The sequence below is a fragment of the Schistocerca gregaria genome, chromosome 11 (genome assembly GCF_023897955.1).
Source record: "Schistocerca gregaria isolate iqSchGreg1 chromosome 11, iqSchGreg1.2, whole genome shotgun sequence".
Taxonomy (NCBI): domain Eukaryota; kingdom Metazoa; phylum Arthropoda; class Insecta; order Orthoptera; family Acrididae; genus Schistocerca; species Schistocerca gregaria.
This window is the reverse complement of record NC_064930.1, coordinates 51,587,340-51,612,783: the sequence shown is the minus strand read 5'-3', so window position 1 is coordinate 51,612,783 and position 25,444 is coordinate 51,587,340. Positions and strand designations below refer to the sequence as shown.

The window sequence follows — 25,444 nt, the reverse complement described above, 5'->3', positions numbered from 1 at the left end:
CACATTACAAATAACTCTAATCACAAGACAGTTATTTGATAAAATGTGTGTCAATTGGAGCATCACGATTAAACAGCAGCTGGCTAATCAGTACTCACAGCCGTGGGCATCCAGCAGCTCGCGGGCAGAAGGTGGTCGATCCGGATCCTCTCCCTCACGCGGGGGCGGTAGCAGGAAGCCGTAGGTGCCCTCAAGCACCCGTCGGGGGATCAGGCTGGCGACGAGCGCAACAGGCGGCACACAGTCTCGCATCTGGTCAACGGGCAGCACGCCCCAACACACCATCTCCGCCTTGCTGAGCGCGAAGCTCGGCATCACCAGCCCGGGGCAGTCGCAAAGCATCAGCTCCTTCGTCAAGAACAGCGTCTGCAACACCGTCTCACCATCACCGATGTGCCTCCAGGAACAGTACATATCCGTCTATTGTGGTGGTGGTGGTAGCTTCGGCAGCTTCGTTGTAGGTGGGGAAAGGGTGTGGTAGGTAGGACAGTAAAGTTCCAGGCCTCGCTAACGAGCTCATCTACATCTCATCCAATACAGCCTCGTGTACCCTATCACCACATTTCCGAGTGCCAATTCGAGTCCAACTACTGCCACAGTAAGCTCTGTAGTATGACCCACGAGAGTCTGCCTGTAAACACCGTCACTCTGTCTCGTGAGACGTATGAAGAACAATAATTACCGTATTTACTCGAATGTAAACCGCAATTTTTTTCCGGTTTTTGGAATCCAAAAAACTGTCTGTGGCTTAGAATTGAGTGTTAAGTAAGTGGAAGTTCTGAAAAATGATGGTAGGTGCCGCCACAACTAACTTCTGCCACCGAATATATGTAGCACTACACAGGAATGCTTTGCAAGCACTAAGATAAATACTGGCGCCAACACCTCTGCGTCACTAAAAAACAGGACGACGAGCTTTTTTCTCCGGCCCGAATTTCGACCACTGCATTTTCATACACTATCCAACGAAGTAAATACAAATTCTGTATTGTTCATCTTCAGATGTAGCAGCATTTCAGTGTACTACGAAAATCCGACTGGCAAGACTGTTTGGAATGTTTCTCAATATAGCGAACTCTATGTTCTGAATTTTTTCTTACCTGTGAGAAGAGATGGTTGCTAATAAGAACTTTTATGAATTGTGAATCACATGCAGTATTCTCTTCACCATAAGAATAATACAAATATAAACATTTTGCTATGTATTCTTTTGTGTTTGCTGCTATCTCATTTAAATCCTGTCTGCCTAATAAACTACGAAACTAGAGTGAGACAAAAGCAAAGGCGGAAGAATATGCATATCGCGTCATGTTTATATTTGTATTATTCTTATGCCTAATAGTGATACAGTCAGAAATGAAGCACGGTAATTGACTAGATTTTTAAAACTAAGATGACTAATTTTTGTGCAGAATGTAATGTACTAAAGAGGCGTCTGCAAAGATTTTCAAATGGAGAAAATTTCTTGCTAAACTCTCGTTCAGATCATCATCTATCATACGCAGTCTATTATTTGGTTCTTATTGATCATTATCAAAGAAAGCAGCAGTGTAAGTAAGAACAAACAGCAGTATCCTGCCATCGTTTTGCTAGTGAGACGATTCCTCTCTTTTTTTGTTAATTGTAAGCGGCGTTAGCACGCACAAAAGCAAGCCATGCCGCGAGCAGCGACAGGTCTTAAACACTCGTTATCAGAATGCAACAAACAATGCATTACACAGTACAATAATGCATTTTCAGCCATAAACACCTATAACAAAGAGAATGGCAATTATCAAATCAAACCAAAATAAGCAATCAATTCAATCCAGACGAAGCACGTGAAAAAGGAAGGGTACCCGTATAAATACAGACGGAGCGCCTGACGCATAGCAGTGGCTACCTGGTAAAGCTTAACTGCTAAGCTTACGACTCGAACCAAACTACTGTAGCAGTATCGTCATGCATTCAACCTAAATTGTGTCTCATATTACAATGGACCAACTTTGTTTCGATTTGGAGGTGCAGCCTAAAACTTTTCTCGCCCCTTGAATTTTGAGTCTCAAATTTCAGGTGCAGCTTAGATTCGAGTAAATACGGTACTTGTCACTTTTGTAGTAACACTGATGCCAATAAGAATGCAATACTTTAATGCTGGCACCAAAAATGTGTTCAATAATTAGCCCTTTTGCCTGGCCAAATCGACACCAAAAAGATGTACTACATCCCGCAAGTGGAATGCAGATAATGAGAGCATAAACCGAGACAGAACAAGTTTGGAGCCGCTCTGTTCTGGGGTTGTACAGAACAGATACGTGACATTTCCACGTGTCGGCACTCTCAACATGCAGGAGTCAGCACCGTCCGAACGTACCACTTCCCGGCGACCGAGGTCGGCTGCCGTGCACCCGTGCGGGCTACTCGAATCGACACTTAATGGGCCAGTGCCCCACATCCTGCCGACTTAACGGACGACGAGGTGCCGGTGCGATTGAGACGGTAACAGTGGGTTACCACAGTAACAACGGAGTCAGTGGTCAGTGGCAATGGTGACGGAGACTGTGGTGGTGGCTTTCCTGTTGCCATTGGATTAATGGTAATTGGGGAGGTAGCAGCAGTTGTGGGGCTGCCGGCAGCTGCGGTGTCACAGCAGCAGTGATGGTAGATGTCGGGACACACAGTGACACGATTATAGCACCTCCAGTGAATATGAGCATTAATAGTCAGTCAGGCACACAAAATTTTTATGTACACAGACGGAAGTAAAAAAAGTGTGCCGAAGCCAGGAATTGAACTCGAGGCTCACTCACTGCTTCAGTCTACGTACGTGAAAATCATAATTATATGAGACGGGTTAAGTCCCTGAAACTGTGTCATTTCATTTGTATAAGTACTTGCACCTCAGTTTCAGGCTGGGTCCCCCATATATGTTTGATTCTGAAATGCTATTCCAGAATGTGGAAAGCCTCCGCAATTCTGTTCACGTGTTTGAGGAAATCTGATGCAGACTGAGGTGGCACTGAGAATTTGGATCGAGGAGGAAGGTGTGCTGAGGTAGTCCGTGCAGTTGTGCAGACCACTGCACTGAGGTGGCTCAGTGGCTAGCGCACCTGCGTAGTAAGCAAGAGACCCGAGTTCGATACCCGGCCTTGGTACAAATTTTCGGTCGCCGCTTCAGTTTATGTGCACGATGTAGCGGGACTTTGAATTTCGACACGCTACACTCATTTCCTCAGATATAAATTATACAATCGCAGCTGTACGAGCGATCGACGGCAGAGAAAATATATAAGAAAATAAAGGTACTAAAATTTTAACTCTTTTTGTTTTTTACCCGCTTTTGTCTCTTGAGAGCAGAAGCTTAACCTACTTATTAGCTAGTCTTGGTCGGATGAAGATGAAAAAACTTATTGATGTGCAGACTTATTGTGAAAGTTTGTATGACATTTGGAGGATGGAAGCAGCAACGTAAAATACATTGCATTCAATATCAATATGGTTTTAATTTGTATACATTAGCAATTCCTGGGTGATGAAATTTATTGCAATTTTTCGGAGCAGCTACGACTTTTTGCGCAGAAATGAAGCAGGAGAACAAGACCTGGACACTGCACGAGAGAAGACGTGTTAACATGGTAAAGGATGAACTCTTATCTACGCCATTTCCCCCTGTTAATCACATTTTGTTATTCTCTGTTCTCTTTCAAATAATTTTTGTAGTGGAAATTGGTTTGACTTTTGCTCAGAAACGCCACAAGGACCACCCCAACAATAGCTTTTCCGAATCATGAAGTCCGATAGCTTTTCTGTAATACGAAGTCTGATTTGCATTTCATTCTTTCCCTTTTTCAAGGTCATTAACGATTTTGAAACCCGATTTTTATTCACCATTTCTTCGCACATTTTCAACCTTTTCTTTTCTTTTCTTTTTTCTTTTTCATTAATGACTACAATGAGACTGGTAAAGTGTTATTTTGTTAAGTATTCACTATTTACAGAGGAATGTAAGGAATACAGTACATAATGTTAACTGGTAAGACATATCGAGAAGAATCACAGGTGACTTAAATGTTTAATATTCTGCTTCCTTATCAAAAGAAATCTACTACTGTAAGACACCAGCCTTAATTTGAGGGAGAAATTTCTAAGACTGTGGAGCGATACAAGGGGTAGCAAATTTGTTGTAAAATCAGTACATTGCTTTACAGAGCAAGTGTCCATTTGTGATGTCATCGTCCAGATAAGAATTAATTGTGATCCAAATCCGTTTTGGCAAATTAATAGTCTATCTCTCTCAGGCAATAAAATTTTATTGATTATGAAATATAAACTCTCTAAGTCTCTTCAGAATGGGAAATATTTAATATAGAGGTGTTCTGGTTTAACTATGCATGAAAAGGAGAGTGAATTTATGTGCAGCTTTTACTCTGAGACAACGACTTACTTAGAGCGCAAAAGTGTGCGTATATAGTTCGCTTGCCAGTGTGGTGAATCTTATTCTACGATTCTCTATCTGATGGGGACAAAACCAGTTAAAGTTAGATTTTTACATGAGATCACGTCATTGTAAAAGAGTTGTTTAGTCCATCAGGGAAGTACTGAAAACTGCACACTAGATTTGAAATAAGTTACGTGCCACTGCGGGATCAGGCTGTTCAGTAAATCACGGACGATAGTTAAAAATACGCTAGGATTTAATCCACAAAGCTGAAATTAACTTTGAAACAAGCGCTGATTTGGACAAAAACCAAACAAAAGGTTATTTAAAATATCGAGGATCAGTTTTGACACACATACGTACGATGTCGTCGATTACGTTGCCAAGCAACACTGTAATAAATTCATTGAAACGATTCACGAAACAGAGAAGTACATTACACACATAAAATGCTGCACAAAGTTTGATGACACTTGGCAGTATGAGAGAGTTTTTCTTCTTTTCCATAAATTCCAATACACAGACAATGATATTACTAGCTGTTGCATAATTTCATTGCACCACTGCAGAATTTATTATATTTACCGTGTCTCTTCATCTAGAGACCTCAGGAAACCGGGACAAACGTTATATGGAATTATACCATGGACAGCAAGAACAACAGAGAAGAGAAGATTCAAAAGATTTAAGATGAGGTGTTCTAGAACGATGTCGAAAATTACATGGATTCACAAGATGAGAAATGAAGTGGTTTTCCACAGGATTAGTGGAGAGAGGAGCATGTGGGAAACCTAGACAACAATAATGGACAGGGTGACAGAACATGTAATGAGACGTCAGGGGATAACTCCCGTGCTGCTAGAGGAATGTGTGGAGAGCAAAATTTGTAGGGAAAGAGAGAGATTGGAATGTGCCCACAAACACAATGATAATACAAATAATATATCACCCCCTTCACATCCTATCTCTACGGGTGTCTAAGCTCACCACTGTATTTTCCCACATAACAGTCACTACAGATGGACAGGTAATGGACATTACGAATGTGGGATCTCCTTCAAATTATAATATAAATGAGTACAAAACAAACTCACTGCTGAGCACAGATTTTGCACAAATATTAAATTATTATAAACGTAGTGCACTGGAATCTTGCTCCGTTATAAATAACAAAAACAATCTTCTTAATTTCACACCTGCATATCACCTGTGCACTACATCCAAAACTTGGTTCCTTAGAAGTAACCATTTCTGTTTTCTGGCATTAATGTAATCTGAGTTGACACAGATGGCAGGAGTACATTTGTGGTAAGATGCTGCTATGGAATACCTCAGACTCGATATTTCAAGTAACTTCCATAATATGAATTTGACCCTCACTACCCCAACAGAAATAATGTCCACCATAAAATCTTTAAAATCAAAAACACCTAGTGGGTATGATGAAATATCAACAAAGTTAATTAAAGAATGTGATTCTGAGTTAAGTAACATATTAAGCTATCTGTGTAACCAGACATTTATCAGTCAAATATTTCCTGAATGGTTGAAATATGCTGAAGTTAAGCCACTGTTTAAGAAGGGAGATAAAGAAATAGCATCAAATTTCTGTCCAATTTCACTTTTGCCAGTATTCTCAAAAAGTTTTAAAAAAGTAACATACAATCAGATTTATAATTGCCTTATCTCAAGTAACATACTGCCAAAGTCGCAGTTCGGATTTCTAAAGGGTTCTGATATTGAACGGCTATCTCCACTGACAGTGAAAATGTGTAATCTGTCAAAGGCATTTGACTGTAAATCACAATTTCTTTTTTAAGTCAATTAGAATAATATGGTGTAACAGGAAATGCTGCAAAATGGTTCACATTTTATATATCTGGCAGAAAACAAAGGGTGTTATTAGGAAAAGGGACATGTATGAAGCTATCAGGCATCATCCAACTGGGAACTAATTACATGTGGGGTCCCACAAGGTTCCTTTTTAGGGCCTTTACTTTTTCATGTGTCTATGAATGACCTTTCATCAGTAACATTACCGGAAGCCATGTTGGTTTTGTTTGCCAATGATACAAACATTTAAATAAATAGCAAATCAAGTGTAGTCTTAGAAAGGTCAGCTAATGAAATATTTGTCGACATTTATCCCTCATTCCTTTGTCACTAAACTTTGAAAAAACACACTACATGCAATTCAGAACTTGTAAGGGGTGTCCCACAAGTATATGCCTAACATAAGATGACAAGCAGATAGAAGAAGTGGACAGTGTTAAATTCTTGGAATTACAGCTTGATAATAAATTCAACTGGGAGGAGCACACCACAGAACTGCTGAAGTGCCTTAACAAATTTCTATTTGCAATGCAAATTGTGTCAGACATAGGGGATTTAGTCCATAATGTCATATGGGATTATTTTTGGGACAATTCATCAAGCCAAGCTAAAGTTTTCTGGGCACAAAAACGTGCAGTAAGAGTTATATGTGGTGTTAACTTACGAACATCCTACAGAAGCCTGTTTAGGGAACTAGAGATACTAACTACTGCTTCCCAATATATTTATTCCTTAATGAAATTTGCCATTAAAAATATATCACTTTTTCAAACCAACAGCTCAATTCATGGAATCAATACTAGAAATAAGAATAATCTTCACAAGGATTTAAAGTCACTTACTCTTGTACAAAAAGGTGTAACAACCAATGAAATTTAGTTTAAGAGAAGCCTAAAGGATTTATTTGTGGCCAACACCTTCGACTCCATTGATGGATTTCTCAGTAGGACCAACTGGTGAGTGTGTGTGTGTGTGTGTGTGTGTGTGTGTGTGTGTGTGTAGTAAATTAGTAATGTTGCAGTTCTGTTACATGTTTATTACCTCATAAATCAAAACAACCTTTTTTTTATTTTAAATTCAGTGCTTTAGTGTTTGTAAAACGATTCTTTCATATAGCGTACATTAAAAATATGACGCTCATTCCACTTGGGACCTGTGGAAGGTACATTAGCTTATTTGTTTGAGTTGCAAATATTTGTCCTGTATTATTGTTTTTCTGATGTGATCCACATCCTGGAGGACCTCCTCACTATGGATCAATTGGAATGAAAGTAAATCTAATCTAAAAGGAGTCCTACAAAAAATCCTAAATACACACTGGAAGTAGTATCATTCCCAGCTGAAATAACTACCATAAATATTTATTGCAATTAAATAAGTAATGTCAGTGTACAGATCACAGTGAGACGCTGTAGTGAAACAATGGCATAAAATGTTAATTTGGCAGGGTATACACAGATGATGATATGTGATTTAAATGGTTAATATTTCACCTCAGATTGAAACTGAGACAACAGAATGGATGAGACGAATATACATGATTACCAACTGCAGATCATATACTTGCCCTTAAATTAGTAGTCAGAGAGAACTGAACACAGAATTATAATAGGTATCAGACAGCTGCCTCTTGTTAATGGAGTCAAGTGAATCACCGACTAGACTGGATTCAGACTCCAACAAATTGTATCAAATTATATTAAATTTACAAGGGATTCGCAATACATGTTATAAAAATGAATCAACTTGATCTATCAGAAAATTAGTGGAAGTAGAAAATAAAGCAAATGAGTTTTTAATTTGTTTGGAAGATCTCAGCAGCTGAAAGGAAATTGATGCGAGTTATCTGTGTAAAGAGTGTACAATCACAGAGACAGAAAATCTTAATGCATGTGGTGACAAATTAGCTGAAAATACATGTCAATTGAATATGAGTAAAGCAGACTGTGTTACATAAATGTTATTAATAATAAATTATTTTTATTATTATTATTTTAAAAATAAGTAAGTTCTATATAGATCAAGATACAAGAGCATATGCTTACGAGTTAATACTAGAATATGTAATAAATGTAATAATTAGAGTATACATGTCTGCTAATTAACTGGAAAACATTAATTAATATTTTAACAGGTTACTGCTCTGTATATTGGAGATAAAGAAGGAATTATTAGTTTATGGTGATTTTAATATGAATTTCTTGAATCCATCTGACAGGAAAAGTGATCTAGAGATTATGTTAACCACCAACATATTCACATAGATAACACAGATAATGTAATCATATGACCAGCTGAAATGATGCACACCTGTCTTACCGTAAGAGTATTTTCTGATCTCAGTGCACAGTTAATCTCATCACTTAATATACCGTATTTATTCGAATCTAAGCCGCACCTGAAAAATGAGACTCGAAATTGAAGGAGAGAGAAAAGTTTTAGGCCGCACTTCCAAATCGAAACAAAGTTGGTCCATTGTAATATGAGACACAATTTAGGTCAAATGAATGGTTAGAGTCGTAAGCTTAGCAGTTGAGCTTTACCAGGTAGCCATTGCTAGCTGCTCCATCCGTATTTATACGGGTACCCTTCCCTTTTTCATGTGCTTCGTCTGGTTTGAATTGATTGTTTATTTTCCTTTGATATGATAAGTACCGTTTTCTTTGTTATAGGTGCTTACGTCACACTAAGCTGAAAATGCATTACTGTACTGTGTCATCCATTGTTTGTCGCATTCTGATGGTACGTGTTTACGGTCTGTCACCACTCGCGGCATGGCTTGCTTTTGTGTGTGCTACCGCTGCTTACAATTATAAAACACACACACAATTTGAGCTTTCGCAACCTGCGGCTGCTTCGAAAGGAAAAGGAAAGATGAAAGGATGTGGGTTTTTGGAGTCATTCCACACACACACACACACACACACACACACACACACACACACACACCTAAGGTAAGTCTTTCCGCTTCCAGGATTGGAATGACTCCTTACCCTCTCCCTTAAAACCCACATCCTTTCATCTTTCCTTTTCCTTCCCTCTTTCCTGACGAAGCAGCCGCCGGTTGCGAAATCTCAAAGTCTGTGTGTGTGTTTGTGTGTTTTATTCATTGTGCCTATCTACCGGTGCTTTCCCGCTTGGTAAGTCTTGGAATCTTTGTTTTTAATATATATATATAAGAGAGAGAGAGAGAGAGAGAGAGAGAGAGAGAGAGAGAGAGAGAGAGAGAGAGAGGAATCGACTCATTAGCAAAACAATGGCAAGAGACTGCTGTTTGTTGTTACTTACACTGCTGCTTTCTTTGATAATGATCAACAAGAGCCAAATAATAGACTGCTTATGATAGAAGATGTTCTGAACTAGAGTTTAGCAAAAATTTTTCTCCGTTTGAAAATCTTTGCAGGCGCCTCTTTAGTACATTACATTCTGCACAGAAATTAGAGTCATCTTAGATTTACAAACCTAGTCAATTGCCGTGCTTCATGTCTGACTGTATCACTATTAGGCATAAGAATAATAGGAATCCAACCTGACACGATATGTATAGTCTTCTGCATTTCCTGTTGTCTCACTCTAGTTTCGTAGTTTATTACGCAGACAGGATTTAAATGAGATAGCAGCAAACATGAAAAAATACATGGCAAAATGTTTATATTCATATTATTCTTATGGTGAAGAGAATACTGCATGTGATTCACAATTCATAAAAGTTCCCATTAGCAACCGTCTCTTTTCAAAGGTAGGAAAAAATTCAGAACATACAGTTGGCCATATTGACAAACATCCCAACAGTCGGATTTTCATAGTACATTGAAATGCTGCTACATTCAAAGATGAACAATACGGAATTTGTACTTACTTCGTTGGATAATGTATGAAAATGCAGTGGTCGAAACTCATGGTGGAGAAGAAAGCTCGTCCTCCACCCTTTTCTTTTTTTTTAAATTTATTTACTGACGCAGAGGTTTCGGCGCCAGTATTTATCTTTGTGCCTACAAAGCATGCCTGTGTAGCGCTACATATATTCTACGGCAGAATTTAGTTGTGGCAGCACTTACCAACATTTTTCAGAACTTCCACAGGCACTTTTTTTTTATTACAAAAGCCGGAAAAAAAGTGCAGCTTAGATTCGAGTAAATACGGTAGCTTTATGTTTAATTCAGAAACAGTCAAAGAAAAGAATGAGGCTGATTCGTGACAAGAATTAAGCGTTATGTAGTGAAATTTATTTCTCTGTTTACTCATTCTTGAAGATTATTTAATGTGTAGGCAATGACACTGTACTTGAAATTTTAAACATTTTTATTCTCTGAGGTCCAGCAACTCGTTAACTTAACTATGAGATATATAGCTACCTCGGTTGCGCAAAATTACTGTCAAATTGGCCATGGTTCCAACAGCTCTATGGCAGTTTTCATCAGAATAACAGTTACATAGGATTACCTAGAAAATATAATCACAGGGCTTGAAATACAATTTACTTAATAGGATTACTTCCATAAAATATACAAACAGTGTAGTTATGTGTAATCACACCATTGGCGAGAAAGATCTGAGCAAAAGTTTCTCGTCAAACAGAAATTGTCACAAGAATAAAAGCTGAAGTGCAAAAATTGCTATTTGGAGAGCAAAATAACTGATGGTCGAAGTAGAGAGGATATAAAATGTAGACTAGCAATGGCAAGGAAAGCGTTTTTGAAGAAGAGAAATTTGTTAACATTGAGTAGTGATTTAAGTGTGAGGAAGTCATTTCTGAAAGTATTTGTATGGAGTGTAGCCATGTATGGAAGTGAAATGTGGACAATAAATAGTTTGGACAAGAAGAGAATAGAAGCTTTCGAAATGTGGTGCTACAGAAGACTGCTGAAGATTAGATGGGTAGATCACATAACTAATGAGGAAGTATTGAATAGGATTGGGGAGAAGAGAAGTTTGTGGCACAACTTGACCAGAAGAAGGGATCGGTTGGTAGGACATGTTCTGACGCATCAAGGGATCACCAATTTAGTATTGGAGGGCAGCGTGGAGGGTAAAAATCGTAGAGGGAGACCAAGAGATGAATACACTAAGCAGATTCAGAAGGATGTAGGTTTCAGTAGGTACTGGGAGATGAAGAAGCTTGCACAGGATAGAGTAGCATGGAGAGCTGCATCAAAGCAGTCTCAGGACTGAAGACCACAACGACAACAACAACAACAACAACAACAACATGCAAAAATGTAACATATTTGTCAACTGGAATAAAATATTCCATCAAAATACAATGTCAGCCGCAAAGTCACTCAGGGGTAAGAACTGCTTCAAACAGCCGCTACCGTCGCACTAGATGGCTAATGGGCCAAGGCAGCTACGACTTAGACACCAAAACAGGTCCATACCATCTAGCAGGAAGTGACTGAATTACAGGCAAGAGCAAATGTGGCACTGCAAAGACAAATTTTAAACATTAGCAGTAACAACAGGAACCAGTGCACAAAAGTTACAACATACTGTGATGGTCTTATTTTACAAAAGAAAACAGTTTGAATAATGTACAGAGAAAACATAAAATTGGAAAGGAAAATGATGTTCAAAAGTCTACATTGAGGAGCGAATCGCCATTCGGTCTAGTTTTAATTAGGGGCTCCGTACCTTGAAAAAAGTTTTCTTGTGTAACTGGAACTGTTTCTTGAGCACTAGTTCATCCTTCAGAGATAGGTGTTTAAGAATCTCTCACTCTTCGATGATGTTAAGCCTAAAGCCTTTTTTATCCGAGTGCAAGTTCTGGACGTGTTTTACATCTTTAGAATTATATCCTGTGATTAACAAATGGTCAGCGAAATATGAATTGTGAACATTGGTGCCTTTTTTGCCTAGATGGTATTCCTTGAATCTTGTCGAAATAGCTCTGCCTGTTTGGTCTGTGTAATAGGCTGGACAATTGCCGCAAATAATTTTATAAACACCAGAATTCTGCAGAGGGGACACTGTAGGTTTCAAGTTATGTACGTTACTTTTTAAAGAATTATTGGTGGAGAAGGCTACTCTACAGTCATATTTAGTTTGAAGTAGACATTGTATCCTGTAAGACGCTGAACCCAGAAATGGTATAGTTAAAAAAAATTTCTTTTCATTAGGTTCATTATTAGAAAGGCCTAGGGTGGTGACTCCCTTATTGGTTTTCCTACTAAAAATATTATCTACTAGAAGGATCAGAGTCGTTTCTGACAGCAACAGTTTTAATCAAATTGATTTCAGAATTGAGATTTTCATAATAAAGAGGGTGGAGGTGGCTCTATGAATGGCTGAATGAAAAAGGCCATCTTATGAGAATGCAGGTGTACTGAAGCGAATAGTATAATTTGATCAGAACTGGTTTCTTTACAGAAGATAGCGAAGCCAATTTCGTCGTCTACTATCGTAAGAGTGAGATCTAGAGTGTTTAACTGCCAGAACTCATTTTTGAGTTCACAGGTGAAATAAATATTTCAACGAAACTCATTGAACATATTTAAAAGTCTGTCAATACCATCATTAGGCCCTTTGTAAATGAACAAAATGTCATCAACGTATCTAGTATATGAAAGAGTGCCTAGAGTTGTGAGAAATTACTGAAAAATTTTACTTCTATGGAATTAATGAACACATCTGCAAGGATTCCTGCTAAGGGGTTCCCATTGCAAGACCATCTAGTTGTCGATATAGTTTTCCATTGAACTCAAAGTAATCATATTTCACTACAATACAAAGTAAATGCATGAGTCAGTGATTCGGTCATCAGAAAATCTTTTTTGAATTAATATAATTTTTTTCCGCTATATCTAAGGCTTCAAGTACCAGCACATTTGTGTAAAGATTTTTAATGTCAAAGGAAATTAATTTCATATCTCTGTCAGAGAGAATGTCTTTAATTTTATTAACTAAATCTTAACTGTTAGAAACAGAATAACTGCTGTGGAAAACGAATGGTTTTTTCAATATATCTTGCAAGAATTTGGCTAACAAGGTAATGGTCAGATTTGTCATGTTGAAATCTGTGTTGCTTTTTTTACCACTGTGAGTTAACAATGCAAGAAGTCTGTATGCAGAATTTTAGCTGCTGACATGACGTGGAAGTCTGTGAACAATTTTAAGAAGTAAGACATTACTGTCGCATGGTTTCCGCACTTATAATTGCCTCTTGTACAACCCTGACCTCTTTCGCTACGTTATACCGACGCCATCTAGGGACAAAGTGGCGTTAGCTGCGCGCCGCTGTCTTGGCACAGCTCTTGCAGACCTGATTCCCCCAGTGAAAGCGATGGTATAATAATTAAACATTCGTTGACAAATATGGCTGATATGTTATCTACAACATTCTTTCCAAAGAGCTATGAAATAGACACAAATAAATATAAGGTTTAGAACCCGTCCAAATTTTATTTCTTGTAATTGCCGTAAAAATGCGAAATATTGATACAATGTTCAAAACACAGGTTTTTTGTGCACCAAGACCATAGAAGCAAAGACGACATATGACAGCCCTGCGAATCACAGACGTTGTTAGATGTCCGTAGACAAAACTGGGCTGGTGTTAGGAATGAATCAGGCTTAATATGAGTATATTTCGAGGAGTGCCTCGCATATTTAATCAAATTCTGAAACCGTGGGGAGGAAAATTGATAATGCACTACTGATTTCAGCTTGAGAATATTGTCATGGTGATAGACAGGAAATTGCAGTGATCTGCACACAATAATTTTCTCTGTTACTTTTCTGTAAAATGCCTTCCACTGGCGGAAAAATTCTCTGTCCACAGGTTGAATTACGGCATCGTGCCAGGTGTAACCTTAAGTATCTCTACTTCTTTGTCAGGGTGGGCTCGAAATAAAGATTTTAATGAATCAGACCTTTTGTGACCTGACCACGAATCTAGAAGGAGAAGAGATTTGTTCCGCAGAACGGAAGAAAAGCATGACGCATGAAAAGTGTAACGTTTTCATTTCCCATTTTTTCAGACTTCGATGCATCTACCACAAGATTGTTTGCGTAGGACATTGTTCTTTTGACGTGTGGTCCAAAACGTCCAGTTGGTTCTTGAAGATACACATATAGTTTAGGCAGCAATGAACCATACAGACTAATTATGGGCATTATAGTGTATGAATGGGTGAGTGCAGTCATGGACTGCGCAATCGCCTCAATATGTTTTTCCCGTTTGAATGACAGCGTTCTTTTCGCGCGCATTTCTTTTTGAAAACCTGACTGATCTGCATTGTACACGTACGATTCACTAAAACTAGCGATCTTATTTTTTGCATTCGTAAGAAAAGCTATCATTTCGATTTGTGTCACTTCATTTTCCGGCCTGTTTCTCGATACAAATTTTGTTATTTTTCTTGCCACAATTTTATGTGATCTTTTGAAGCGACTAATCCAACTTTGAGAATCAGTAATTTCTTTAGCGCCTATTGCGTTGGCAATCTCTAACGCCCAATCACGCAAAGTTGTATCATTGACACTAAATGACTGTTGTCTGGCATCGGTAAACAGCTCAAAAAGTCGCCCATTTATCTCCGTCGCAATTTCCAGTCGACTCTTACGTCGTCCAGAGACTTCTTTCCATCTATACAATTCACGTTCAGAACGGACAAAGTGATACTTATTTTGAACAGTACTGACACGTAGGCATTTCTTACCACTTTCGTTCGACCAATACGTCACCGCTTTTTCTTTGTCTGATAGGGTAATTGTAGTTGCTGGTGTTACTTTCGGAGATAATGTGGCACTATCACTCGAAGAGTCTTCATGAGTGCAACTTTCGTCAGTGTCTTCGCCGTCTGTAGATTCAGTCTGCAATATCGAGTGTTTCAGTTGTTTCTAGCCACATGTCTGCGCCATTTACATGCTCATGTAGAAGTTTCACAACCATGTCGCACAACACATAGTCTTCGCGCGTGTTTTCTGTTGATTGCTTCATTTGGTGTCTGTGGTATATCTCCATGGTGAGCAGCAAAACATTTAGAGGGTTCGCCATCACCTGTGAGGGGAGATTGAATGTTCACCGTAAAGTGGCTTGCGGAGTATAGATAGATGAACATGTACAGAACATCTTTCACATCTCTAACAAATTTCAGGACGGTATGTTTCGAAATACGTACCAGAAATTAAAAGGACGTGCATGCCACAGAAACAAATATTCGTTTCCCCTCTCCACCAAAACCGTGCAGCGATATTCCTCTTTAGTGAATGCCGCGATAAGACGGCCGCACTTCCCGACAACGCTCGCGACTCGCCATTTCCAGGGGTGCCCAGCCTTCACTGCAAGCGCCAAGCAGGAAACAGCCATGTTCGTGATTTTTTTTCGGTGACTTCCAGTTCATGTCAGCAACTACAATTTTGCATACGGACCTTTTGCGCAGTTAAATAACAGTGCTAAAAAAGCAATACATGTTTCGGAATGACAAGTCTGACCATTCCCTTGTAAGTCATGAAAAGCACTGTTCATAGGGCTGGAAATTGGGCGGATCGGATGGTCTTTTCTATGGACTTTAAACTGATTTGTAATAAGCAGCTGCGCATTCATGTAAATTAGCTGCTTTTTTTATAAAAAGGTTTAAGAAGAGCTTTGGCATCGTTAATAGTGGTTCCGACTTCTTTCTACAAAGTTGGCGTGGCATCCTCGTGCAGCTCAGTTCATTCAGGAAAACGTCCTGGATTTTTGTCTCGTAGTTTGTGATATTCGTTATTTTTGGCTTAATTAAAACAGCAAATAGTTAACACTTTCAGCCAGAAGGCAAATACTTGTTCATAAAGAATGACTAATATATAACAAGGCGTCGCAAAGCGACAGTGGAATTTCCCAGAGAATGTAATCCGTCGTCTTCGGGTGGCAATATAAACAGAAGAATACGGATCGATATGCGATCCTTCACTATTTTGTTCGCTGGAGAACAAATGAAGCCCTAAGTGCAAAACACTTGTACCGTTTTTCTTAAGTAAGATGGACGCAGATTTGTGATAGTCTGGTCTAATTTTTACTAAATGTATAAAAACGTGTTCCATCTAAGTTTAAGTGAAGTGTAAAAAGTCGAACTGTTATAACTTATCGTGACGACGCACGGGCGACTCAACAGGGCAATGGCTATGTAAAAGAGAGCTCAATGGACATGAAACGGATATAAAAATCTACCGTCATCGTAGTACTAAGCATAAGGTATGCTATATGTGTTAGAATAAATATTTGTTCTGGAAATATTGAATCATTTAGCAGTGCTCATTCCTATCATCTCCTCAGTATTATTTTCATTTTAATTACACATTTCGCTAAGATTACAGACACCAAGATCGGCAGTTCTACGTGCATGTTGCATAGACAAAAAGAAAACTGTTTTATCGTCTTCTTGCACCAGCTTTAATATTGAATTTCCCTTTTGTGTAATGTTACAGTTGTTTTTGCGTACTTAAGAACTTTCTGGTCCCTTAGGAAATTGTTTTGTTACAACAATAACTTCACGATTGGGAATGATCGTATCTACAATCGTGAAGTAATTAGAAAGACGATAATGCAATTTCTTAATCAATAGCACGCTAGCTGTGGCTGCTTCAAGCCACGCGAAACTGCAAGTAAAGATTATTCACATTTCATAACGTAATATTTTATGACAACGGTCAATCCACGATTCTTACGCCAATTGTGATTGATAAAACAGTAAGCGAAATCTCAAATTCCAACTTTTTCATTGAATCGTCACAAGTTCTCTTCCTCTGTGGCAATGCTCGGCCCAGTGCAGCTCGAATGACCCAGGCGGATCTCAGAAGATTTGACTGGGAAGTTTCCCCGCATCCTCCATATTCACCAGATTTTTCCCCCCACTGATTTTCACAGATATCCCGCAAATCAAAGGTCATATCGGAGGTTAGCACTTAGACACTGAGGAAGTCGTACTGACTGTCAAAAGCTGGTTACGAGCACAGGACCTCACCTGGTACAGCACTGGCTTGGAAAAACATGTCCCACGTTAACAGAAATGCTCAAAAAAATGTGACAGCTGTGTAAGAAAGTAACAGAAGCATTGTACGATGTCAATAAAAATATTTCAACACAATAAATTGTGAGTAAGGGTTCTTTTTCTTTTATATATAAAATGCCACGCTGCCTAATTCCGCCGGGCCACGCTGCCTAATTCCGCCGGATGTATTCTGGGTCCATTCAATAACTACGGCCTCGAGGCAAAGGAGTAAAGTGAATGGTGGAAACGTACCGATCAGTCGCTGCCGAGTGTAGTCATCCGAGTGGATGCCGACTGGTTGTTGGGCCTGCCACAGTAAGGAGCAAACTGTCACAAGGGCACACTACTGTAATCCCGTGACAGGGTTTAGATAGGCTGTCGTGATAAAGCAAAGTGGGAAGTTACCCAAGGGGGACGTTTTTGCTCCACAAAAATCTGCCAGCTCGTTCTGCACGGGACACGACACGCGATGCTTCTTAGGGCTATAAGACTTTGCCTCACCCCCATGTTCTCCTGACACAGCGTCCAGTGATGCCTCCCTCTTTCTTGAGATGAAAAAACTATTGTGTGGAACGCATTTCCAGAATAATGCCAAAGTGATTTCCTGAACAGCTGGAATGCAGACTTCAACAACTTAGGTCTCTGCCACTCTATCCGTCACCGGTAATATGTGTCACATCAAAGTGTAACATCATCACAAAATTTTTGGCTTTACTGAATGAAAGGAGCCATGCTGCAGCTGTGTGTGACACAAGAGGGCAAACACAGAGGTTCCGATACGTAATTTTGCAAGTGAGACCATTCGTACGCCACGAGGCGACCGGATTACACTGTGCAATTGTGGTGACATCGCAGAAAGATTGTGTGACAGTGGGTCAACCTGCCGTATATTTCCACACCGTCAAAGCACAGAGGTGTTGACCTGTACATATCCGGAAACAGTGTAATGGCACAATGACATTCCTACTAATCACTATATGTTCCTAGTACAGATACACAGGGCGCTGTCTGACAGAAACCTCCACAACTTCAGGTCCGATTCAGTCTCAGACTCAGTACGGGCCAGCCAGCAACCGAAACTGTTCCGCGCAGTCAGCTCTGACAGACCGGCTTACGATTCTAAGTCTGCCCTGTGGAGTTAGATTCTAAGTCTGCCCTGTGGAGTTAGATTCTAAGTCTGCCCTGTGGAGTTAGATTCTAAGTCTGCCCTGTGGAGTTAGCAGATATGACACAGAGCCATCCCCGGGCACGACAGCACCAAAACTTCCGTTTCAGAGAGCGGTGCTTCGCGATCGTGACAGTACTGGCGTGGTCCTCCACATTGGGGCAAGCTCCTAACCCAGTAGCCGTGCCTGCCTACGGGAATTTAGCAAACGTATGCGTCACTGGCAGTGCTCACAAGGGACCACCCAGTGCTAATTCGGGACAGCACTGCCGAGTAAGGTAACTCGACACAAATAAAATGTGTCGTGCCTCGCAGCCGAGTTTTCATAGTATAACGGTACAGCCGAGTTTTCATAGTATAACGGTACAGCCTCCCCTTGCACTTGTATGAAATGTCCAATACCACTTTTTATACAGGGTGTTACAAAAAGGTACAGCCAAACTTTCAGGAAACATTCCTCACACACAAATAAAGAAAAGATGTTATGTGGACACGTGTCGGGAAATGCTTAATTTCCACATTATAGATCATTTTAGTTTCGTCAATATGTACTGTACTTCTTCGATTCACCACCAGTTGGCCCAATTGAAGGAAGGTGTTGTTGACTTCGGTGCTTGTGTTGACATGTGACTCATTGCTCTACAGTACTAGCATCAAGCACATCAGTACGTAGCATCAACAGGTTAGTTGTTTTGCAGTTGGCAGATGCCCATTTGATGTATGGATTAGCACGGGGCAATAGCCATGGCACTGTACGTCTGTATCGAGACAGATTTCCAGAATTAAGGTGTGCCGACAGGAAGACATTCGAAGCAATTGATTGGCGTCTTAGGGAGCAGAAAACATTCTACCCTATGACTCACGACTGGGGAAGACGTAGAACGGCGAGGACGCCTGCAATGGACGAGGCAATCCTTCGTGCAGTTGACGATAACCCTAATGTCAGCGTCAGAGAAGCTGCTGCTGTACAAGGTAACGTTGACCACGTCACTGTATGGAGAGTGCTACGGGAGAACCAGTTGTTTCCGTACTGTGTACATTTTATTCTGCATGGAAATTAAGAGTCATCTTAGATTTAAAAATCTAGTCAATTGCCATGCTTCATTTCTGACTGTATCACTATTAGGCATAGGAATAATACGAATATAAACATGACACAATACGTATATTCTTCCGCGTTTGCCGTTGTCTCAGTCTAGTTTCGTAGTTTATTAGCAGACAGGATTTAAATGAGATAGCAGCAAACACAAAGAAGACATAGAACGTAGAGTTGGCCATATTGAAAAACATTCCAAATAGTCTTCCCAGTCGGATTTTCGTAGTACATTGAAATGCTTCTACATTCGAAGATGAACAATACAGAATTTGTATTTACTTTGTTGGATAATGTATGAAAATGCAGTGGTCAAAACTCAGGGCGGAGAAAAAAAGCTTGTCTTCCACTGTTTTTTTTTAATTTATTTACTGACGCAGAGGTTTTGGCGCCAGTATTTATCTTTGTGCCTGTAAAGCAAGCCTGTGTAGCACTACATATATTCGACAGCAGAAGTTAGTTGTGGGGGCACCTCCCAAAATTTTTCAGAACTTCCGCTTATTTTGCACTCAATTCTAAGCCGCAGAGGATTTTTTGGACTGCAGAAACCGGAAAAAAGGTTCGGCTTAGATTCGAGTAAATATGGTGACATGAGGTCACAGATCAATTTTATTCCTAGGTGACGATTAAGCCTCTAAATATTTAGTGTCGCTTTACGTCGAGCAGACTGCGAGAGGGTACGAGTGAAACACACCGATCAGAAGCACTATTCTAAAGAAAATCCGTTCGCCACCCACCTGGAAGTGCTTTGTCTTGCCCGGCGTGGCAGACACGGACACCTTCTTGTGGCCCAGCAGTGCATTGATGGTGGAGCTCTTGCCCACGTTGGGGTAGCCCACGAGCCCCACCGTGGTGACGCCCGGCAGCACCGTCTCGCGCCCGCGGTACGCCCCCTGCAGCAGCGCCACCAGCTCCTCGCAGTTCAGCAGCTTCCCACAGCTGTCGCCGTCAGACGACGACGGTCTGCCCTCGGGTGTCACTTCTGAAACGGTGAGCACTCTAGTGTCACACTGCCGCATAGCTGTAAAAGCCATCTAAATATTACACGTGAGGAGCCTAAATAGCAGTCCGATGTGAAAGTGATTGTGTGTGTATGCGACAATATCAGGAAGAGGAGAGATTGCTACTTACTGTAAAGACGACCCGTCAAATTGCAGACTGGCACACTGAAAAGACTGTTACAGATTACAGTTTTCGGACAAAGCCTTCTTCGGCAAAGAAAACTCAAACACATTCACATGAGCAAGAAAACCTAGTCCATTATCATTACCACCACCAGCTCCGACCAGAATGCCAGTCTTGTGTTTGTGTGTGTGTGTGTGTGTGTGTGTGTGTGTGTGTGTGTGTGTGTGTGAGCGAGCGCGCGCGCTTGGCTGTCGGAATGTGTGTCTTTTGATAATATTATGAAAAGGATAGATTATAGCGAAGGTGTTGAGTCACACATAGGCGCAACAGAAAGACTGTCAAACAAGTAAGCTTTTGGCCAAAAGGCCTTCTTCCAAACTAGATGACACACACACACACACACACACACACACACACACACACACACACACACACACACAACTGCATGCAAACACAACTCACACATACATGATCTCTATTTCTGGTGGCTGAGGCCAGTCTGATCTCACCAGCCACAAACAGTTTGAGTGAGTGTGTGTGTGTGTGTGTGTGTGTGTGTGTGTGTGTGTGTGTGTGTGTGTGTGTCTCGTCTAGTTTGGAAGAAGGCCTTTTGGCCAAAAGCTTACTTGTTTGGCAGTCTTTCTGTTGCTCCTACCTGCTACTCAACATCTCCACTATACAGTGAGAAGCAATCTACCATTGTCCATCCTGGATTTTCCATTTTGTGTGTGTGTGTGTGTGTGTGTGTGTGTGTGTGTGTGTGTTTGCTGAAGAAGGCTTTGGCAAAAAGCTATAATGTGGAACAGTGCTGCAACTTGACAGGTCATCACTGAGTAGCAGTTGTCTTCAGTCCTGAGACTGGTTTGCTGCAGCTCTCCATGCTAATCTATCCTGTGCAAGCTCCTTAATCTCCCAGTACTTACTGCAACCTACATCCTTCTGAATCTGCTGGGTGTATTCATCTCTCCGTCTCCCTCTACGATTTTTACCCTCCATGCTGCCCTCCAATACTAAATTGGTGATCCCTCGATGCCTCAGAACATGTCCTACCAACCGATCCCTTCTTCTAGTCAAGTTGTGCCACAAACTCCTCTTCTCCCCAATTCTATTCAATACCTCCTCATTAGTTACGTGATCTACCCATCGAATCTTCAGCATTCTTCTGTAGCACCACATTTTGAAAGCTTCTATTCTCTTCTCATCCAAACTATTTATCGTCCATGTTTCACTTCCATACATGGCTACACTCCATACAAATACTTTCAGAAACGACTTCCTGACACTTAAATCTATACTCGATGTTAACAAATTTCTCTTCTTCAGAAACGCTTTCCTTCCCGTTGCCAGTCTATATTTTATATCCTCTCTACTTTGACCATCATCAGTTATTTTGCTCCCCAAATAGCAAAACTCCTTTACTACTTTACGTGTCTCATTTCCTAATCTGATTCCTTCAGCATCACCCGACTTCAATATATGTGATGCATTTTCTTAATAAACATCTTCACTTGTGTTCTGGGTCAAGTACACATTCTGATGGCAGCTGTAGATGCAGTGACAGCCAGTGACCACAGGAAAATCTTGTCATTAAGTGTTGCAGATCTCTGTCCACCATTGTGTTAAGAGGAGCCACCACCACTTCGTGACTAATATGTATCACACTGTATGCAAGTCATGCTGTATGTAAGTCATGTTGGAACTGTTCACATCCTTGTCAGTCTTCAAATAACAGTAGTACTGATGTTCACGTGTAATATACCCGTATATGTCTCAATTCTTAACATTAATAACAAATCCCACATTGAGAGTAATGCATTTTCAGCTTAGGGTGATGTAAACACCTATAACAAAGAGAATGGCACTTATCAGATCAAACCAAAATAAGCAATCGATTCAATCCAGACGAAGCACGTGGTAAAGGAAGGGTACCCGTATAAATACAGACGGAGCGCCTGACGCATAGCAGTAGCTACCTGGTAAAGCTTAACTGCTAAGCTTACGACTCGAACCAAACTACTGTAGCTGTATCGTCACTCATTCGACCTCAATTGTGTCTCATATTACAATGGATCAACTTTGTTTCAATTTGGAGGAGCGGCCTTAAACTTTTCTCTCCCCTTGAATTTAGAGTCTCAAATTTCAGTTGCGGCTTAAGACCCCGGGAAAATTTGTTTTCCTAAATTTCGAGTCTCATTTTTCAGGTGCAGATAATGGACAAGAGGCACTCCCCGCTCACCTGTGGCAGCCGTACCTTTGGTGGATGCCGGCGTCGCCCCTCGGCTCTCGCCGTCCGACGCGTCCTCCCACGAGCTGTCGGCCTCCGAGTCCTCGTCTTCGCCCGCAGTCGCGTACTCCTCCTCGCTGTCTCCTCCGCTGTCTCCCTCACCGTCTCCGGCACCGTCACTCTCGTCCCCTTCCTCTCCACTGCGGTCCCCGTCGTCCTCAGACACGTCCTCTTTCGCCGACTGTTCTTCACTCGCTGAAAGAAAACTTGACATTTTTCACAAAGTTCTGCCCCCGTGTCGCTGTTGCGAGCACAGTACTAGAAGCTCTGCACGTAATAATGGGGAATACTGCTGTAGTCTCAGATAGCTACTGACGTGCGCCACAGATGACTTTCACGATCTCTACGTAGCGACACGTAACGGTGCAGTTTACAGCCTCCTTACACGTACACCTGCATGCTGTCATTCCGAAATTCGTATATGTACTCCACGAATCACTGTGCAGTGTGTGGCAGAAATACTTAGTACCAATATTAATCATTTTCTGTTTGACTTCATCCAGATATTGAGAGAGGGACAAAGTTTAGGGTGTCCATAAAATCCTGCTATCTTTTCAAAAAACTTGGAATATATTAAAGGTAAGAGAATCACTATTTTGTTTTCAGCCAGGCCCACAGCATACAAAACATTACAATATGACATTTTATAATAAAATATTCCAGGTGAGATACAAATAATTGGCTTCTTCCTCATCACAAGTTTGTTTCGGCTGAAGCACCAGTCTCAAGTAGACCTGTAGATGTTACAGTTTGCAAGTTCACTTACATTCACAGAAGTTGAATGTAAAGGTAAGTTGACAAACACCGATCAGCGAGAACATTATGAGCACCTACCCAACAGCTGACCTGTCCATCTTTGTACGGATAACAGTGGTGATATGTCACGGCACAAAAGCAATGAGGACTCGGTAGGTAGCTCGAGGGAGTTGGCATCGGACATTGACACAAGTCCTAAGCGGATAACTCTGCAACACATTCAATCTGATCCCAGATATGTTCGATTGAGTTGAGGTCTGACGAGTTGGGGGACCAGCACGTCAATCGGAACTCGCCACACACATGTACCCGTGACAAGTTGGGCTTTCTTCCAAAGTTGTGATCGGCACAATAACTACCATCACAGAGCTAAGTGTGCCTCATGTAAATGAGGAATGACAACAGTTTTCATTTGTGAGTTACTTCTGTACTTTAAACAGCATCACATTTTTAATAAAACATACAATAACTACCATCACAGAGCTAAGTGTGCCTCATATAAATGCGGAATGACAACAGTTTTCATTTGTGAGTTACTTCTGTACTTTACACAGCATCACATTTTTAATAAAACATAATACCCAATGTCGTAAAGTGCTTCATTGTGACCACTTATGAAAGATATCAGCACTTTGGGGCGTACTTAAAGTTATTAGTCAACTATTCAGGAAGCAGATATATTTCTGTAAAGGTTTTTTAAATTACCACTACCAGTCACAAACTTTGTCAATTATTGTATTACTTATTTATTTAGCAACATGTTTCGAGAGAATACCTCATCTTCAGGCTAAATGGCATTACAAAAACAACTTTACAATAAGGTCATACTGAAGTTACATAGTCTCTTCATAAATTCTATGGTCATCCTGAGGAAGAAGAGAAAACTTAGTAAGAGGCGATGTCACTTTGGAAGCTGGACTGGTGTTTGCACGAAAATGTAACCTTCACTCACTTTGTTCTTTTGGCACGGCAGTCTCGTGATGCGCTGAGGTGTTTCCATTTCTGTGGCTCTCTTGGCCATTGTTACAAATTGTCACTAACATAGCAGTAACATGGAAACACGATCACAAACAGTTCTGTAGTGCAGTGGACTCGACGGCAGTCCGAATACAGCCGGTTTCAATTTGACTATCGATTTATCGATCGGTGTGGTGTCAGATGTTTACACGTCTTCTACACATCTTGTTATCGTATTACAGATGTAGGTTGACGAAATACACATATTTTCCACACATCCCAACTCACATAAACAAGCTGCATTCAGATCCTTCTTGAACGGAGCTCAGAAATTCCCATTTAATGCTGCCGACTATGAGACAGAAATGAACACTATCAAATACTTTGCATATAATAATGGATATCACAAACATGAAATGGACACAGTATCACAATGCACAACCAAAAATAACAATCAATGTGTGACAGCTTCCGCTCACAACAGCTGAAACCCCAAGTACATAACGTTACCGTATTTAGGTGTCATATCAGACAAAATAGCCAAGCTGTTTAAAAAAACAGACATCAATATCACCTTTGCTACCAACAACAACTTAAAAAAGAAACTGATACATGACATCTCACATCCTGCAGAGAAACTTAACAAAGCAGGAGTTTATAAAATTACATGCAGTCATTGCAACAAATATTACTTTGGCCAAACGGAAAGAAATTTTAAAATCCGCTTTAAAGAACACATTGACGATTTCAGACTTGGCAAACCGAATAAATCAGCTATAGCAAAACACATAAATGAAACAGGACACAGTGTTACAATAGACAATGATCTCAAAGTACCACATAA

The 25,444-nt window shown here is 40.4% G+C and overlaps 1 protein-coding gene across 1 annotated transcript in view; it reads right to left on the bottom strand.

The window, feature by feature from the left end:
• LOC126295123 (large subunit GTPase 1 homolog) overlaps window positions 1-25,444 on the bottom strand; it is a 178,126-nt gene that overhangs the window by 93,744 nt on the left and 58,938 nt on the right. The window contains exons 6-8 of the mRNA XM_049987393.1: window positions 22,840-23,082; window positions 20,216-20,460; window positions 99-366 (exon numbers count right to left, since the gene is read on the bottom strand). Coding sequence (XP_049843350.1) covers window positions 99-366; window positions 20,216-20,460; window positions 22,840-23,082 — 756 coding nt within the window. The remainder of the gene's footprint in view (window positions 1-98; window positions 367-20,215; window positions 20,461-22,839; window positions 23,083-25,444) is intronic.